This window comes from Microtus pennsylvanicus, chromosome X (genome assembly GCF_037038515.1).
Source record: "Microtus pennsylvanicus isolate mMicPen1 chromosome X, mMicPen1.hap1, whole genome shotgun sequence".
NCBI classification, from domain to species: domain Eukaryota; kingdom Metazoa; phylum Chordata; class Mammalia; order Rodentia; family Cricetidae; genus Microtus; species Microtus pennsylvanicus.
This window is the reverse complement of record NC_134601.1, coordinates 7977161-7997108: the sequence shown is the minus strand read 5'-3', so window position 1 is coordinate 7997108 and position 19948 is coordinate 7977161. Positions and strand designations below refer to the sequence as shown.

The 19948-nt window shown below is 42.1% G+C and overlaps 1 protein-coding gene across 1 annotated transcript; it reads right to left on the bottom strand.

The window, feature by feature from the left end:
• Window positions 1-11853: 11853 nt before the first annotated feature.
• On the bottom strand, window positions 11854-13966 carry Hapstr2 (HUWE1 associated protein modifying stress responses 2). The gene has a single exon (XM_075958124.1). It carries the CDS (start codon window positions 13473-13475, stop codon window positions 12645-12647), a length of 831 nt encoding a protein of 276 aa, XP_075814239.1. The 5' UTR covers window positions 13476-13966; the 3' UTR covers window positions 11854-12644.
• Window positions 13967-19948: the final 5982 nt, after the last annotated feature.

Genomic DNA, 19948 nt, shown 5'->3' with positions numbered 1-19948 from the left:
GCAAGGCAAGGCAAGGCAAGGCAAGGCAAGGCAAGGCAAGGCAAGGCAAGGCAAGGCAAGGCAAGGCAAGGCAAGGCAAGGCAAGGCAAGGCAAGGCAAGGCAAGGCAAGGCAAGGCAAGGCAAGGCAAGGCAAGGCAAGGCAAGGCAAGGCAAGGCAAGGCAAGGCAAGGCAAGGCAAGGCAAGGCAAGGCAAGGCAAGGCAAGGCAAGGCAAGGCAAGGCAAGGCAAGGCAAGGCAAGGCAAGGCAAGGCAAGGCAAGGCAAGGCAAGGCAAGGCAAGGCAAGGCAAGGCAAGGCAAGGCAAGGCAAGGCAAGGCAAGGCAAGGCAAGGCAAGGCAAGGCAAGGCAAGGCAAGGCAAGGCAAGGCAAGGCAAGGCAAGGCAAGGCAAGGCAAGGCAAGGCAAGGCAAGGCAAGGCAAGGCAAGGCAAGGCAAGGCAAGGCAAGGCAAGGCAAGGCAAGGCAAGGCAAGGCAAGGCAAGGCAAGGCAAGGCAAGGCAAGGCAAGGCAAGGCAAGGCAAGGCAAGGCAAGGCAAGGCAAGGCAAGGCAAGGCAAGGCAAGGCAAGGCAAGGCAAGGCAAGGCAAGGCAAGGCAAGGCAAGGCAAGGCAAGGCAAGGCAAGGCAAGGCAAGGCAAGGCAAGGCAAGGCAAGGCAAGGCAAGGCAAGGCAAGGCAAGGCAAGGCAAGGCAAGGCAAGGCAAGGCAAGGCAAGGCAAGGCAAGGCAAGGCAAGGCAAGGCAAGGCAAGGCAAGGCAAGGCAAGGCAAGGCAAGGCAAGGCAAGGCAAGGCAAGGCAAGGCAAGGCAAGGCAAGGCAAGGCAAGGCAAGGCAAGGCAAGGCAAGGCAAGGCAAGGCAAGGCAAGGCAAGGCAAGGCAAGGCAAGGCAAGGCAAGGCAAGGCAAGGCAAGGCAAGGCAAGGCAAGGCAAGGCAAGGCAAGGCAAGGCAAGGCAAGGCAAGGCAAGGCAAGGCAAGGCAAGGCAAGGCAAGGCAAGGCAAGGCAAGGCAAGGCAAGGCAAGGCAAGGCAAGGCAAGGCAAGGCAAGGCAAGGCAAGGCAAGGCAAGGCAAGGCAAGGCAAGGCAAGGCAAGGCAAGGCAAGGCAAGGCAAGGCAAGGCAAGGCAAGGCAAGGCAAGGCAAGGCAAGGCAAGGCAAGGCAAGGCAAGGCAAGGCAAGGCAAGGCAAGGCAAGGCAAGGCAAGGCAAGGCAAGGCAAGGCAAGGAAAGGAAAGAAGAGCTACTGGATTTGCAATCCTGTACTGATTTCAGGGTCTTTGAATTAGAACACATTTCTAGAAATAGAAAACTGAGTAATGTAAAGAAATTACTCTTCTCAAATCCAAATAATAACCTGCTTTGTGGAGTTATGATACTTTATTTCACATCAGAACTGTTATCTTTCTGTTGAGTAAAAAAATTCATCAATGAGATTATATGCTAATCTCTCCGGAGAGCACAGTTTTTTAACCAACAGGAGAATTATTTTACAATGCTAATAATTCCTCCCTACAGTTAGTGCTTTGATTTTTATTAAATTTCTTAACATATTGGGAAGCTTTTGTAAAACAAAGGACATGGTCAACAAGACAAAACAGCAGCCTACAAAATGGGAAAAGATCTTCACCATCCCCACATCGAACAGAGGATTGATTTCCAAAATATACAAAGAACTCAAGAAATGGGTCATCAAAAGAACAAATAATCCAATAAAAAATGGGACACAGACATAAACAGAAAACTCTCAACAGATTAATCAAAAATGACTGAAAGACACTTAAGGAAATACTCAACATCCTTAGTCATCAAAGAAATGCAAATCAAAACAACTCTGAAATTCCATCTTAAACCTGTCAGAATGGCCATGATCAAAAACACTGATGATCCTTTATGCTGGAAAGTATGTGAGGTAAGGGAACACTTCTGCATTGCTGGTGCGAGTGCAAACTTGGACAACCACTTTGGAAATCAGTATGGCAGTTTCTCAGAATATTGGGAATCAATCTACCTCAAGACCCAGTAATAACAGTCTTGAGCATATACCTAAAGGATGCTCAATCATACCACAAGGACATGTGTTCATATGTGTTAATAGCAGCATTATTTCTCATAACCAGAATCTGGAAACAACCCAGATGCCCGTCAACTGAAGAATGGATAAAGAAAATGTGGTACAGTTACACAATGGAGTATTACGAAGCTGTAAAAAAAAAATGACATCTTGAAATTTGCATGCAAATGGATGGATCTAGAAAAAAACATATTGAGTGAGGTAACCCAGACCCAGAAAGACAAATAAAATATGTACTCACTGATAAGTGGCTTTAGACATAAAGCAAAAAAATCCAGTCTACAGTCTACAAGCCCAGAGAACCTAGAAAACAAGGAGAACCATAAGAGAGATATACATGGATGTCTATGCATAGGAAGGAGAGAAAGACAAGATCCCCTAAGTAAATTGGAAGTGTGTGGGTCACAGGAGAGGTAGAATGGGAGAGGGGAGGAAGGGAGGAGAGTGGAGAAAAAAATGTATAGTGCAATAAAAAAGAACTAGCCTAAGTATCTTTGTTTCTCAGCACTTGATAGGCTTGGAAAAAGCAGAAAAGGCAAAGGCAAGATAAAGAAACAGACCAAGAAATGATAGAACTGGGTTAACCCAGTTCTACCATTTTCTGGCCAAATGGCCATAGCAAAGCAGTATAATAGTCATCCCTTATCTATTGCTTTCCATGGTCTCAACCTCAATAGTTAACTTCTGGCAGAAAATATTAAGTGGAAAATCCACTCTTTATGTTTTAGGTTGTATACTTTCCTGACATGAATCAATCCTACTTTCTTAGTATCCACGGTATATATGATAGGCATTAAGTTACTAAGTAACCATCACAGGTATCATAATGACAATGGCAATTGTAATATAAAACTGATAAAAGTAAAAGGTAAATTATCCTAGTTATTACATATAGGAGTGATATAAAGAGCTAAGTGCTGCCTCTAGTCTCAGATATCTAATAGGAGTGTTGGGATTGTTTCCATCTAAATTAGGCACAACTACTAAATATTTTTCTGGACCTACGTTTCTTTACCTGTAATATTGTCAGAGAACGAATCTATGAGAGTCAAAGGGCTGGGAATGTCACTCAGTGGTACAGTTCTTACCTCCCATGCCCAAGGCCCTGGGTTCCATCCTTAGAACTGAAAAAAAAATATTTTAGAAAAGGGGAGATGGAAAGGAGGAAGGAAAGAAGGAAAGAAGACAAAAGTCAGTAAAATCACACCAAACATAATCACCCCTGTGAAAGCACCTGAGAAACTGTAGCACTAATTGTTTAAAAGAATTAAATTTGAAATAGGTTAAATAAAATAGAATGGTTGAATTTTATTTCTTTTTAAACTAGAATCAGAGTAACCAATGTGTGTTTATACACAACTCAAACTTGTGGTCTTATGCTGTTTGTCCTTTTAAATTTAATTTTTATTCTTTTTACATGTATTCATGGAGGGTTGGCACATGCATGCCACACTGTGCATGTGGAGGTCAGAGGACATCTTACATGAGTCGGTTCTCTCCTTCTACCACGTGGGTCCTGAATATTGAACACACATGGTCAGGCCTGGTGGCAAGTGCCTTTAGCAATTTACCCATCTCACCTGCCCACATTTGTCCTTTATATCACAACCCTTCCATCATTACTAACAAAGTAGTTACTGCTTGGTAGAATTAACTATGCAGTAGAGAATTACTGCGGCAAAAAAAAAAAAAATACCTTCTTGCATGCTTTCTCCTGCAGCTGAAGCATTGTTGTAGCATGTTCCTGGGATAGCGGCACAAAAGAGCCTCAGATCCCACACTCACCTACAGTATGTAGTGTTATCATCCAGGAAGATGTTGGGTTCCATGCAGAAGGCACAGCTGTCATCCAAAATTGGTGTGATAAAAATTGGCCTCACTGGAGACAGTGATATGCAGATGTAGTTTCAGCTGGCGAGGCAGAGGCAGAAGGGTTCCTGGCTCTCTGGCCAGTCAGTCTGGTGGAATTGGTGAGCTTTGAGTTCAATTAGAAACATTGACTCAAAAAAATTGGGTTGGGTTTCATGCAGTAAATACAGCCTGTGTGAAAAAGAAAAACAGCTCCCAATGTACAAATGCAGTCGGTGAGTATTGTGCACATGATCTAGAGATGTCATGAGCACTTTTGAGCCTGTTCTCCTAGCTCTTTAGCCCACTTCAACCCTTCTAAGTGTCTTAATAAACTGTATCTAATTTTATTACTAAATAATAATGAATTAGGAAGTAATTAAGAAAGACACATGACATTAAACTACAAATGGGAAAACATCACTTTAATATAAGGCCTGAAACTCTGAAAGAGAGGAAAAGGTAGCCAGAACACTTAAAGATATCACAATGGGAAAAAAGTTCTAAATAAAACATCAGATACTCGGGGAATAAAAACAACAATTAACAAGACTAATGAAATTAAAAAGCCTTTGTACAACAAAGGAAGCAGTTAATCACATGAACATAAAGCCTACAAAGAGGGAGAAGGTCTTTGCTAGACATACAACTGGCAAAGGATTAATATTTAAATTATACCAAGAAGTCAAAAACTAAACAATAAGAAATCAACCCAATCAATACATGGGTTAATCAAGTAAATATATACTTCTCAAAAGAAGTGCAAATGTCCAATAAGCATGAAAAATTTTAAAATCAGGAGTTGGAGAGATAGTCAGTGGTTATGAGCATATACTACTCTTGCAGAGGGCACAGCTTCAGTGCCCAGAACCCATAGCAGGTACCCCACAATTACCTGTAACTCCAGCTCCAAGGGAATTTACTGCCCCTGACCTCTGAAAGCACTTTCTTTAACATGTGCACTTGTAAACACACACACATACACACACACACACACACACACTTAAAATCAATAAATCTTTAAAAATGTTCAACCTCACTAGTCATCTGAGAAAAACAAAATAAAACTACATTGAGATCCCATCATAGCACAATCAGAATGAAAGTAATTAAGAAAATATATAATAATAAAACCTGAAGAGAATGTGGACAGAAGGGAATCCTTATACACTGCTCGTGGTAATGTATATTAGTCCAACCATCGTGGAAATAAATATAGATGCTAAAAATATAGTATCGTACGTCCCAGCTAGACCACACTTAGGTAGTTATACAAAGGGCTTCAAGTCAACTGTCACAGAGATACTTACACATCAATGCGTACTGCAGCACTATTCACCATAGCTAACTGATTGAAAGTACGGTAGTGGATAGAAAAAGTGTGATATATACACAACAAAATTTTTTTCAGCCATAAAAAGACAAGTTATGTTACTTAAAGGAAAATAGAGGCAACCGAACATGATCATACTAAATAAAGTCTCAGAAAGATAAATGTGTGTTTTGCATCATTTGCAGTTCCTAGGTTTTATATAGATACATAAAATAATCTGCACACATTACATGAAAGTAGAAGCAAAGCTGTCTAGGGGAACAAAGGGGACAAATGTGAGGGGAGGAATGAGAAAAGGGAGGTTGGGGAGTGAGGGAATGTGCCCATTGTTCAAAATATGTTTGTATGAAAGTTTCCATATTTAAAATGGTACCATGTTATGCCTAATGCAAACAATGAAGCAAAAACTTAAAAACAAAATAACTTGGAGAAACAGAAAGAACAGAGTGAATTGTAAGCAAATGGAACGTAAATACTGAAAGAATAGCATTTCATTCCTCCTAAAGCCTGAAAAATAAAAGTAGTGTCATGAAGTCTGTTTAGTTAATTTGGTAAATATAAAAAGAAAAACATTCAGCCCAGGTTTTTGGCATTGCAAAAAAACAGACTAAAAAGTTGACTAATTGATCTATTTTCAATAAGTTATGTGGACATCCTGTAGTCACTGACTTGGTCGATGGAGTTTTGCCTTAAAAGAGGCAAAAATTCTTATCACACAAAGCAAACTAGAGATAGCTACACTGTCTCAGGAGCTTCTGCTAAAACTTTACCCATGCTGGAAATCTCTACACTGGATTGTTTTGGATATAGATCCAAACCTATTCATGTCTTTTCTGAGTCTTCTTTCTCACCTCCTTGTGTAGCACTGAACAATTTCTGATGACAGAAACCACGATTTCTTGTCATTTTCTAGTTCAAATCCTTGTTCATGCTGCCTGCTAAGCACTTGTTCCCTGGGACAGCTTTCAGGCCGACAGAATGCACTGAATGCCGCATTCCAAAGCACTCCGTCCTGCTGGGCGCCGAGGAAAACAATCTCTTCAAACTCCATAATGTGAAATCTTCACAAGGAACAATCTCCCTCAGACAATTCCATTCACACATCTTATCCGTGAAACTGGGTCTCGGGAAGAGGTGACATCACAGACTTTCCCCTCTGGCCAGGGTCATGACCACCAAAGTTGTATTTAGAAGACTCCCACGTGGTTTGACACATGATTTTCTTAACAATGTAACATTTCCCCCAATGTTCCCATAAGCTTCCAATTTAAGATAGTCGCACTTAAATACAAAATTGGGTTCTGGTGTCAAGAAAGCCAGGGATTTCAAGAAGAATGAGAAAATTGTAGCCCATGTAGGAGGGAAAATATAAGGCACAACACACATAACACATGCCATATGTGGGGGTTTGTAGCAGAGTATTAGAAAGCATAAATACAGAAAGTATGACATCAACCAAGAGGCTGGATTTTTAAGGAGGAGCTAGGAATGCACTTGCCTATCATAGGAAAGGCCCTGGGTCCTAGCCCCAGTGCCATGAAAAAACACTATACAATGTTCAAAAGCAATTTTTATTTTAAAAAAATAAGATCTTTTAAAAATATCTGCAGCCAGCACTTGGAGGTGAGGGCTTTGAAAGCAGCAGGAAGATTAGTCCTCTGAGCTGGACAGCCAATTTGCCTCTAATTGGGCTGTAACAGGAGCAGAGCAGCAAACCCATGCATTCTGAGGACTCTGCAGCTGTCTTCAGAATGCTCTGCCTAGGAGCTACTAAAGAAGACTCGGGGTTCATCTCAAAGCTCTTTATGTGAAAAAAAAAAGCAGCTTATATATCAGGGTGGTTTCCATTCCAGTTCTTCTCAGAGTTAGAGCCTGCGAAACTGCCAACCCCCTAAGTCTCCCTGTAGTGCACTGAATAGTGAAATCTAGGTGGCTAAGAAATATACTCTGACATAGCATTTTTGGAAAAGAAAGTGCCCAAATCATAGGCTATTTGGCTACACTATGCTTAGCAGCTATATCTAATCTGCAGCCTGAGGGCAGCATGCTCCCCAAGGTTGATATGAATGTGGCCCAGCAGAAAAGCATAAGCTTTCTTAAAACATTATGAGATTATTTTTAGCAAGTAGATTGTGCAGTGGTTTGTAGCTAGCAATGTTGTGTCACAGTGTCTACAAGTTGGGCATGCTTGGGAGTCTAAGGCCTGCAGTTTTTTTCCTTATTCTTGAACTACTGTGGAAAATGGAGCCAAAACAAAGAGGGTCGCACTACATACACATGTTCCCATCCTACAAGGAGACATACCACAGCCGGCTACCTAGGCGATTTCCTCGCTTTGAATAATTTCGCCTTGGCAATCCTTACTGCAAGGAGCTTGTAGAGTTCAGCTGGTTATATACTTCTGCCTACCTAAATGACATCATAGGTTAGAGTGCAGAGCTCAGGGAGACCTACAACATCATCTAGCACAACAAGTGACTATTTAATATACCAAACAGAAAAGGGCTTACTCAAGGTCACTAGTTACTGGGAAAGTCGAGGCTTTAATGTAGGTACCCTGTTCTTGTATCAGTGCCCAAGGCATGGTAATGTTACATCAAATTAGAAAGAAAGCCCATAACTTATTTGTTGTAGTTCTTTGGAGAAGCATACTTAGTGTTCCACAGAATAAAATTGTTCCTCTGACGGTATGTTTTGAACCTTTTGTCTCTAATAAAATGTTATGACAAATCTTCTTTGTCATTAAAAACAGAAAAGTATAGCATAATACTGCATTTGTTTCTCAGCCTACATATGAAATCACAGAGGTTCTCACATACCTCTCTAGGGAACCAAGCACCTTGGAATGAGAAAGAATGATTTGCAGTCCAATGCAGCACACAAAACTGCAAACTGACAATTGTAAAGATTACCCCCTAAGTGAGGACTTTGGGGAGAGAGAACATTTTATCCTGACATGGAAGGGCCTGAAAGGTATCCGAGAAAAAGTTAAAGCTTGGAGGGGGCTGACCCTCTAGGCCAAGGATCAGTTAGGTATACAGAGAGGGGAGCAGCTGAAAGGGCCCCGATGCAGCGATGATCAAAAAGAAAGTAGAGAAGAAACTTCAAGTGGTCCATCTTGGCTGGTAGCGAGATTGTCATAGTGGTGACAAGGTGGTGACATGCTCCATGAACAACAAATATCAAACGGTGTCCCCTACATAAATACAACATAGTACCAAGCTAGAGTGACTTCACAATGCAAGCTCCTCATCTGCATCCCACCATCAACACATGAATTTAAAAGACCATACGCAATAAAACTAAGGGAGGTACAGGGAAAGGAAGAACAGAATTTACCAGTAAGTGACTGATTGTGAGCCTCTAGATGAAATCAACTACCACGCTGGTGAAATGAATAGTTGATTCTGACATGGATGGGGCCTTATAACTTGTGAAGATTCCACCACACATTGTTACTAAAAGATCAAATACATATGTTTAGACTTCCAAACAAGGGTTCAGGCTCCTGAGTAAACTATCCTTAACTACTGTACCTGCTCCGCCATTTCATAAGAGCCAGAGCAATCTAATTGCAATATTTTCAGTTCATTTGTCAGTTTTACTAGAAAGCAGTGGTTTTGTGGATAAAATATTCAGCTAGAGGTTAAGAAAGAAGCCTTCTCTCAAGCTCCTATACAGAGGAAAACTGGGAAATTTCATGTTACGGGTTGTTTTTGTCGTTTTGTGAGACAGGGTCTTACCATGTACTCCTAGGTAGCCTGGAATGTAGATCAGCTGGCCCCAAACTTACACTCAGAGAGATCCACATGCCTTCACCTCCTGAGTGCTAGGATTAAAGGCATTCACATGGTTCACACATTTAATTTTCACTTGAACCTAAGAAGGAAAATGTACAAAATATGCAAGATCATGAGAAAGATGTTTTCTATAAATAGGTAGGTTCTCTTTAGACCCACACAAAAAAATTCTCCAATGATCAACTTCAAATGAGTTCCTTGAATCATTCACATACCTCAGAATCAGGGCCACGTTCAGACTTCATGTCTCATACTTACAGACCTCCTGAAAATAGGTAGTTTGGGGGAACGCCTTATTGTAAGAGAGGCCACTTGTTCGTTTCCCGGCTGCCCAGACTCCTGAAATAACCACACAGAAACTGTATTAATTAAATTACTGGTTGGTCAATTACTTAAGCATATTGCTAACTAGCTCTTACATCTAGAATTAACCCATCTCCATTATTTTATATTTTACTATGAGGCTCGTGGCCTACTGGCAAGGTTTCATCACATCTGTCTCTGGCGGCTCCATAGCTTCTCCCTCACTCCACTTCCTTTCTCCCAGCATTCAGCTTAGTTTTCCCCACCGAACTAAGTTCTACCTTGCTATAGGACAAGCCAGTTTCTTTATTCATTAACCAATAAAAGCAACACATAGACAGAAGGACCTCCCACACCATCCCCTCACTGAGATTTTTTATGTGAGCTGAAAGGTAGCTCTGAAACTGCTGAATTCACAGGATACCTGAGAGCCTTTTACTCTCTTTCTCATGGGAAATGAAGGTAAAGGCATGCAGGGGTGACATCTAGGAATAAGGGCATGAACATTTCTGGGGTCATAAGTCTACAGAATGGAGGGAGGCCCATGGCCATACGTGAATCTAGCTGACGGCTCTATTCATCTGCCCTCTTAAAATAGAAGCATTATGTGTCCATAATGAATTGGGCACTGTACCAGTCATTTGGGATTACCAGAGGAAACAAGAGAAAAAAATGCCTGCTCTCATAATGGCATACCCTATTCCAACTGTCCCCTAGGTGCCTGTTAATTATAGTTGTTTCTCAGTTAAGTTTGTGTCCAGAATGCCCCCAATGATTCTACCAGAAGAGTGCCTGCAAGTAGTAGAAACAGAAAGAAAAAAAACAAATATTCAGAGAGGGACAGACTGCAGCTCAACTGAACGCTTTTTCAGGCTTGAAGAAGCACCACAGAACTCACTTGATGTGCTTTGTATCTTGTACGGGTTTGTGGCTTGGAAGGGTGGTATGAACACAGGCTTCCTAAAGAAAGTCTTATCAGAGTGTCCATTGCCCCAGGCTGGGTTAGCCAAAAGACAAGGGCCCCAGAGAAGAACACCCTGTGAGATGCTGAACTGCCCCCGCTCCAGTGTCTTTCTTCTGGACAGTGGGACTCCTGCCAAAGCGAATCTTCCCAAAGTACCGCTTGGATGAAGGTATCATCCTTGGACCCAGATAAAATCTGTGGGAAGTTATTGAAGAGCTTCTAAACTTTGTCCCTATCCCTCCTACCCATTATACTCTTTCCTACTCAAAAGATACTAGATAATCTTCCAAAGATGGTTCCCCTGCTACTCGTTTTTCCGGAGCCAGTTTAAAGGACAACTTTACCAGAAGCTGTGACGCTATCAGCAAGAAATTCTTTTGAGTTCTCCACAGCTCTGGAGCGCTTTGCCCACAGCTAGAAGGCCCTGCTTGGCTACATAGTTTATCTTCCATGGCAGAGCGAAGTCTTTGAGGATAAGGACTGTTTTATGGCTGCTATCTCTTCTCAGTCCTTAGACCAGAGCCTTGGTGTTTACTGAATGCAACACCAAGTTGTTTCTTTTCTTTTCTATCTGGGAATTCACTTTATAGTCAAGTTTTCTTTTAACATATTGCTCAGCTATGCATTTTTCTCCAGTCATGTTAATGAAGCAGGATCAACTCTGACGTCAACTTAGAGGCAGGGTGCCTTTAATAAATCTGTGATGTTTTATGCATGGCCTTTGGAGAACTCAAGAGATGCGGGCTTTTTTGTGTCCTTCCACTCCTTTCATAATCTCACTTCCACCGCCCCCACCCACCAGCTGTACTTCTTCAACCCCCACTCTTATTAAAAACCACTTTAGCCTTTGAGATATCCTAGGACCTTTCCTTCCATATGCTTCCTGTACTTAGCCCCCTCTCCACATTCCTTTAGGCCATTATTCCTGGTCGCAAAGTGTGTTCCCCAGGCAATTTCAGGAACTCTAAGGATGCCCTAGTATTTATTGAGAGTGGTGTTCCTAAGTCATGAGCTTATCATATTTACAATTAATACACAGACTATATTTAGGGGAGTTTCAACTATATGAAAACAATTTTTAGCTCAAGCAGAATACCAGGATTTTATTTGCTGATTCCTAGATTGATTTATTTTGCTGTCTTTGCTAAAATATTAGAACTTCAATGTTTGACTGACTTACATTTACAGAGGGAAAATATTTAGTGAGCTAAGCATTGCTGTCGACACTAGAAATATGAACTTCATGTGTTATTTGGAATGACTCTAGCAGACATATAGCTCCATTTACAGAAGAAAACCCGAGGTCTTGTCCAAAATCATCCAGTTATTTTGTGGAGCTAGGGTTCTACCATTGTTCCGTTCAGTATGGAGCATATATATTCTGTTAGTTATGCCATCGTATCCCCGTAAAAAAATCCAGTACTTTCTAGTTGGTCTGCTGCTCTAAAACAGAATCCACTAAGATGCAAGCTCAGAGGCTTAACCCATCACTAACCCAATTATTATACCATCTACTTATACCACCATCACCAAAATCAACTGTGTTTCAAAGAAAAGAAGAGCCTAAAATATATTATTTCCATGATTTCTTTCTAGAAATTGGGTGCATGGTACAATGCGGGTAAAACCAGATGACGCCAGATTCCACAGTATGTTAATCTTACATTTTGGTACAATGATCCAGGCGGTAGTGTCGCACACCTTCAATCCCAGCACTCTGGTGGCAGAAGCAGGCAGATTTCTGTGAGTTCAAGGCCATCCTGATTTACAGCGATAGTTCTAGGACAGCCAGAAAGCCTGTCTCGGAAAACCAAACCAAACAAACAAACATTTTGGTACAAAGTTACAATGTAAATGAATTAGCAATGACTATCAAAGCAAACAACCTACACACGAAAGGATAAAATTATTCCACAATCAAATAAACTATTCCACAATCAAATATACATCTATGTATTTCCCCTATAAGAATTTAAGGTAAGGTCACATTTATTCATTCAACAAACATTTATTGAGCCCCAGTAACTGTACTAGGTGCTAAGAAATACAACTTGAATAAGATAAATCAGGCTCCAGCCCTCACTGGATAAGGTTTGCTTTAAAGTTTAAATGATTTTGCTAACTATGCAATAGCTGATGGTCTGTAATAGAATTATATTTTGGGGAAAGTCAGAGTCATAGGAGGCCTCTTCTGGAATACTTTTACATTTTCTTTATGGTAAACGATATAAATCTTTAACTTAAGAGTCTCTAGGATGGTTTCAACAAGCACGTTGATGGTCAAGTTGACTGTCAAGCAATACGGTGGTGGATGGTGGTCAACCAAGGGGGTAGCTTAGACCATTCGGTTGCGCTTGTGGGATGGAGAGTCTATGGTGGCATCACCAAACTGGGCCGAGGTACGCTTACGGATTCCTCCACTGTCCAGACGAAGAGCCAGTTCTTCTGAGCCCAAGGGGTTCGGATCATCTTCCAGAAAGCCACTTTTCCGACGCCCACTGCTGGCAATACCTCCATCTTGAGATGGGGAACCAGGAGTGCCAGATCGCATGCTGATGCTTGCCATGGCGCCATTGAGGCCATGGAGGGCGATGGCCTCGTGGAAGGGCTGCAGGTCGACGTCCACAGGTGCGGTGGACTCAGTGGCAGCAGCCTGACTGGAAGCAGCTGCGGGCGGCCTAGGGGACATCCTGGAGGTGCGTGGCGGGGGAGCGGTGGGGGGGACTTTGCCACAGAGGAAGCTAATGAGGTCTTCCCTGCGAATGATGCTCCTACCCTTCTTCACCCACTCCAACACATCTCTAACGCGACGCTGGTAGCCAACCTGGACGCCCAGCTCAAAACTTCGCTGGTAGGCATCCCCGCTCTCTTTGTAGAGGCTGGTCACGGCCATGGCAGCATTCTGGAAGGGGTCCCACATAGACAGTCCTGGCTGCTGGCACCCGGAATCTTTGTAGAGCTGGGCCACCGCAGTGGCTGAGATCTGGAAGAGGTGCCAGAGCCTCTGCCGCTCGATCTTGAGCCCAGCCGCATCAGCAGCCGCCTCCTCCTGCAGCTCGGGGGACAGCTGCTCTTCCTGCTCTGCCTCAGCAAGGCACTGGCGCTCCCACTTAGAAAGCCAGGGCTCGGCGACCTCGGCCTCACGGTCCTTCTGCTGCTCCTCCATCCTTCTCTTCCTCCAGGCCGCGCGCCTTCCTTCCTCCACTACAGTCTCCGCAGCTGACTGTGGCTGCAGCTCCTTCACCTCCACCTCCGCCTCCTCCTCCTCCTCCTCCTCCACCACCACCACCTCCACCGCAGCTCACCTCAGGCTCGGGGGGCCGCCCTCCGCCTTCCGCGGCCGCCGCCGCCGCCTTCGCGGGCGCCGCTGGGCGGGCGGGCGGGCGCGCGGGCGGCGGGGGCCCAGAGGCCAAGCGCTCCAGCAAGCAGCGAGCAAGCGAGCGAGCTAGCGAGCACCGCCCGGGGCCCTGGTCCACGCCCCGCCCCGCCCCGCCGGCCCGGCCCCCGCGACGCGGCGCCCGCAGCCTCCGCAGCCGGGGAGATAACCCCAACGCCGCCGGCGCCGCTGCGCTGCCCGCTTCCGGGCTCGCCGCTCGCCCGCCCGCCCGCGCGCTCACCCGCCCGCCCGGGCTGCCCAGCCGCTCCAGCGCCACGGCCTCCCCGCCTCCCCGGTACAGGCCTGGGCTGGCCGCTCCGCCCCAGCACTCGCTAGCGCCGCGCCTGCCGCACTGAAGGCTCAGAGGTGGCCCCGCTGCAGCGCTGCCTCCACGCCGCACTCGCCTGGCGCGGGGGCTCCCTTTGCACACTTTTTTTTTGTGGGGGGGGACTTGTCTGCTCTATCCAAATGACCTGATGACATTTTACATCCCCTGTTGCCGCAGATGATTATGGGGGCAACTTGATGGTGTCTGCTACATCCAGGGAGGCTGAGGTAAAGTGGAAAGACCTGACCCTTCTGTGAACTAGGCAGGCGAAACGAACTCTTTGGCAATGTCTTCCACGCTTGGGAAGAAATCTGTGGCATGAATCGGACAGTATTTTTAAAGGGAGAGAAAGGTCACGCTAGAAAAATGCTCCCTCCTCGGCCTGTTTCCTCAAGTGTCCAGTAAGGTGGTTGGACTAGGTGTCTGTAGAGCACCTCAAGGTCTCTGCTAAGCACTGATGGTGGTGATGGAGAATCCCCCTGCTGCCCTTGCACAATGCTCCTTCGGTGCTATTGCACACTTAACCAGATTCTCAGAGTGATGATCAACCATGGCACTGATTTCCTTAGTCTTCTAATACAGGTTTATAACATTTTAAAAGTTGGAGTAGAGGAGGGGTTCTGTGTGGTCCACTTTCAACTACTCAGTACCCCAACATTAAGAAAAAAAATAGAAAGCTCAAGCAGAATTTTCTACTGTAGTGCAAAATTCCGATTTTTTTAAGAAAATAAGAATTGCCTAATTTCCAACACCCTAAAATTCCAGCTAGTTAAAATGCAATAGCGAACTAAACTACAAAAGCATGGGAAACTATTCTCTTTGCTCTGCATTCAATATCAGTTTCCATATAATGTTGCAATCCGTTTTCATTGCAGACAATTTCCGAACAAACAAAAGAAGAAATTAAAACTGAGTCAAGAATAACATCAAAAAAGGGAGGAACTGACTTGTAGTCATTTTTTTTTCAAATTTAGGGAAGGAAAGTCATAATTTTGTAGTTTCTGATGTGAACATTTGTTAAGTATCCAGAAAGCCTTATAAATATAAATTTCAATCTTCTAAAAAAATTGATAATTCTGAAGTATTAAAATTAGTATGTAAAATAATCAGAATGATCATAAAATGGTAATAATAATGATCAAATCACTAAGCTTTATCATCATTCTTAAAAGAAATACATGTTTCTAAGTTAAATGTTAAAGACAAGGGGGGGCAAGGGAGGGGGAGGAGGAGGGAAAAAAGGAGGAGAGATTGTGCCCTTTCTCTGCAAACCAGGCTTTTCACGATTCATTAAACCTTTTTTCCATATGTGTAATTGGACTCTTCTCATTTACATAAACGAAGGATGAGGCAAAAGACCTAAGATCAGCTCCCCAAAAGAGACATGTTTCTCATTCTCCTATTTTTAAAAAAAAAATAAAATAAAATCGACGTATTATAGAAGTAAACCCCAGGAAGACAGAGTTCTCTTTAGCTCCAGCCCCAACAAAACCTAAATCACTTCTTGGTTGAAGAGTTGGCCACAGCCCTACTCGGGGTACCTTACAGCTATTATCAGAGACACATGCTTTTATTTATTTTTTCTAAGTGCAAAGCTTTCACCATAACACACACACTCTCTCTCTCTCTCTCTCTCTCTCTCTCTCTCTCTCTCTCTCTCTCTCTCTCTCTCTCTCTCTCCTTCCCTTCTTCTCTCGCTCCCTCCTTCCATCTCTCCCTTGCAGTTCTGATTGGGTTAAACACCAGGAAGAAAGAGTGCAGTGTCTTTAGAGCCTGTGCGCCCCTCCGCTTGGGCTGGAGTTGTCTGGCTGCTGTCCTCCGCTCACTTGGTTCCAGCACCTGATCAATTAGTTAATTAGTACTTAGAGCTGACTAGCCCCCACTCGGCAATTTTCATGCCCTGCATGGTGAAATGTTGAATCCAGCACTGAAATTTCTGTCACACACCCTAATTATTATCACCCCAGTACTTTTTAAAGCCAGCCATTGCACCAAATTGTTATTATAGACAGAGTTAGGTAACTCTGTGGAAATATATTATCTCTGGGAATTAAGGATACACCTAATCAATATTTTTTACTGTTGACACTGACACATTTAAATAAAACAATTAAATGAAAAAAATCTAATTCAATTAGCTTTCAACTCACTCCTTTGGGGGGGGGATGATTTTATACAGGAGAGGTGTTAGAAGAATCACATCAACAATGTTAATGTTATTGTTTTATCAGTTCCCCAGACACCAAAGAGCATGCTCATAGGGCATATATAGCTGAGATAGAATTTCATCTTAGATAACCTGAAATGTCAGAGAATAAAAAATTGATACAAAATAAAGAGATCGTTTTAACTAACTGTTAGAAAATAATGGTATCTACATGTGTGTGACATTGATATTTAAAAATTTCACATAACTAAGGAATGAGTTTTCTGTGGGTATTCCTTGGCCACTTCCCCATCTTTTCAAGTAAGGTTAAATAGCAACTAGAGAAAACTAGCTTTTGAAAACATTAGGATACAAACCAACAGACTTTAATTTTTGGCACTTCTCACTGTACCATTACTGAAAGGGTACTGGTATATCAATGATTTCCAATATTATATGTGGCTATTTTACCTGGTAATAATCCTTATATATCAGTACAGTGAGTTGCCTGCAATTGTAAGAGCTAAATGGTACACAAAACTGGATACACAACCTCACAGACCAGTAAATGGGTTGGACTGAAAGCAAAAGTAAACACCAACCTTAGGAAATGAAAGAAGTTAAAAGATAAGTGTTAAGGACCTTATTCTTTTTGGAGAATAAAACAAGATTTAGTAGCTTTCCACTTAATTTAAATGAAAAGAATCACTACCTTACATATTGCAGTGATAATGTAATGGGGAAAGAAAACAAAAAAGTCTTTGTACAAATGACACCTCCTATAGTTGTTGTGAAGAAACTTTTCCCCTTGGTATCTGCTAACAAATTCTAATTAATGCTGCACATTCCTTTACTGAAATCATTTAATGCGGAACAAGGGGGGTAAAAAGAAATGCTGAATGCTCGTGATTGCCCTGTTAGAATTATGGGAGTGAAAGCCTGGGGCCCCAAACTTACTGTCTATTAAAGCCAAGCTTTGAAAAAGAAATGCAACCTACAAAAGCTGTCAATCTCCCTTGCCCCTAAAGCCTGGGTTCACATGGATTCAAGTGACAGCCCTCCTCCCCCATGCACAATACATCAATCTGTCTCTCCCACAAGCACCCACAGCCCATTGTGCTGGCCGCAGGTGCCTATTATGGCACCCATGGCTGCCTCCCACAGCTCCGCCCCTGAGAAACAGGAACTGCAGACAATGGAGCCCTGTGGGAAGACAGAGGTGGGTGTTGGGAGGGATACCAGACAGATGGTAAAGGGTATAGGGTAGTAAGGTAGTTTCAAAACAAATGTCAAACATTCAAAATTATTGCTTTCGTGTGCCCCCACCCCCATGTTGAATTGCTTTTGCTTTAGTCCCCATCCGCCTTAATTATGAAGATATGTACCTGTGAAGATGAATATTTGATACCCTTTTGGGATCGTGGTAGAGAAGATGACCTTCCATTCTGCACTGCTTCTATTTACTTTCTGGGTTTCTCAAGGTCACAGACTGAAAGTTTTAGTTCAGGGACGACACTACTAGAGACCATACAGAGAAACAAGAATAGTTCTAAGTTTTACAAGGCTTGTCATTTGCATTCAATCTTAGTTTGGGGGTCTATAAATTGGTAAGGGATATAACAAGTAGCTACTTTGGGTAATAAATTTTCAAAATACTATGAAAAGTCTTTCACATTCTGTGAAAAGCAAACATAAAATATTTAGATCACTTCTTTTCTGGTAAGGAGATAGGAAAAGGGAAATGAGGTAGATTTACTAATGCAAGTACTGAGCACTTTACTCAGCCTCATTTCCTGTTTCTCGACGTGTTAGAAAGTGAACAAAATTTCAAGAAGCACTAAATTTAATTTGTATCAAGTACCATTATTTTTAAAGTACACTTTTGACATTTCATTTTGTAAAATATTATTTTCCTATGTTACCTTTAGCTTTTAAATGGTGATCTAATTAACAAGAAATACACAAAAAATTAAAACATATACCAAAACACATACACATATTCATCTAGACATTTTGATTCATTTGCTGTTGCCCTTATATGATCATTTCACTATACAACCTTTTCCTATTCTCAAGATTATTTGTCAGAAACTAAAGCCAAATTAAGAAAAAAAAATTATCACTGGTATTACTGTCTCAAGCAAAAGTGACCAAAAAAAAATCTGGCACAACTGTAAGTCATGGTAAAAACAATTGGTGACTTGTTGGAATGAGGATACCCACAGAATAATGCCAGGGATGAAAACCAGCCAGTTTTCCTGAAGCAGACAAGAGGGTCTTGGTTTGCTGTCAAAAACCACAAACTGGGCTTTAACTAGGAACTGTCAGAGATCCAAGTGAGCTCCTGGCCAGGGAGAGCTTAATTAGCAGAATTGGTTTGAGGTTTTTTTTTTAAGTACATAGGAAAAACAATCAATATGCTATGAAAGCACACAGTGGTCTAATGTAGCACAAACCTCACTATTTTTATGTATATGTAGCTATTTTCACATTTCATTAAAAATTTAGATTTTAAACATCATCACTATTATTGTGGCATATTTTTCTTTGTATCATTTTAGAGAGATTTATGCATTTATCACTGACTAGATATATGAATCCCTCCTCTTCTTTGTATAAAGGGCAGTATACATTATTTTTTTAACCTGGTAGGAGATTAGTTCATATCAGAATTTTAAAAATTTGTAGGGCATAATTTTTAAATATTATTCATTTGAGTCGGAGTTAGTACTTATAAAAATTAGAACTCAAGTTCAAGTATGGGAAAAATAGACAGTGGTTGTTTCGCTGTCAAAACGATCAAGACACTTGGAAGCTACTCTACTTTCTATTAATAATTGTTGCTTTGGGAATATTAATTCAGATACTCAGAAATTAGTAGCTCTAACTTTAATGATCCATTTAAATGGGCATCAGAGAGAATATGAAGGAGAATTTCACAGATAACCCACAGATATGCCCTTTGTTACAAGTGCTTTCTTGAAAATTTGAAAACAGCTTGACATTTACTTATTGGTACAGTTTGTAAACTCTTTCTATAGCACCACAAATATCTAAAGTTCAAAAGAAATTGCTAAGAATTTTCAATTTAGCCATGGTCTAATATTCATATTTCTGAGTTCTTATATAAATGGCCTTGTTTAACTCACTTAACTGGCCAAAAGACCCCAAGTCTTAGCTGTAAAATTAGGTAAGAGTACACAATCCTTTTGCCTATGATCTTTGACTTTTGAAAATTATCTGTGATACTAAGTCTATCATTTTTTTTGGTTAGCATTCAAACTAATGGGCTTTGATATGACATATTATACAATATATTGTTATCCATTGTTTTCATTTACTCCTCTGATGTCATACAACTCCCCTCTCTTGCTGGTCTCTTTTCCACCTCCCCAAATCCCTCCTGCTGTCATGCCACATATATTGAGACTTTTTTGTCCCATCTCTCTCTTTCCTTTAGACCTTTTCCTCCTCTGCAATATTCCCATTTTGATGGGGAAGCTTTGTTAATCAATTATGTTCAAGAGGTGGGACCAAGTTAGGGTGTGGCTTTCTGTGACCCAGAAAAAAACAGGCTAACAGCCCAGGTGCTCTCTCTCTGAGGTTCCCTCACAGTACAGCTGAGCTTGGACTTCTTTTTCCTTTTTTGTGAGTTTTCCCTTTATAATAAATAAAGATATAATTGTTTTATCTTTTAGCTAGCCTGGTTATTTCCCGAATCAAGCTAACTTCTACCATTGGCACCCGAATTGTGGGGCTCGGATCTCCAGCAGCTCTAGCCAGCCGCCA

Excerpts from the sequence above, each read along its gene's own strand:
- Hapstr2 (XM_075958124.1), bottom strand. The coding sequence starts at position 13,475 with ATGGAGGAGCAGCAGAAGGACCGTGAGGCCGAGGTCGCCGAGCCCTGG.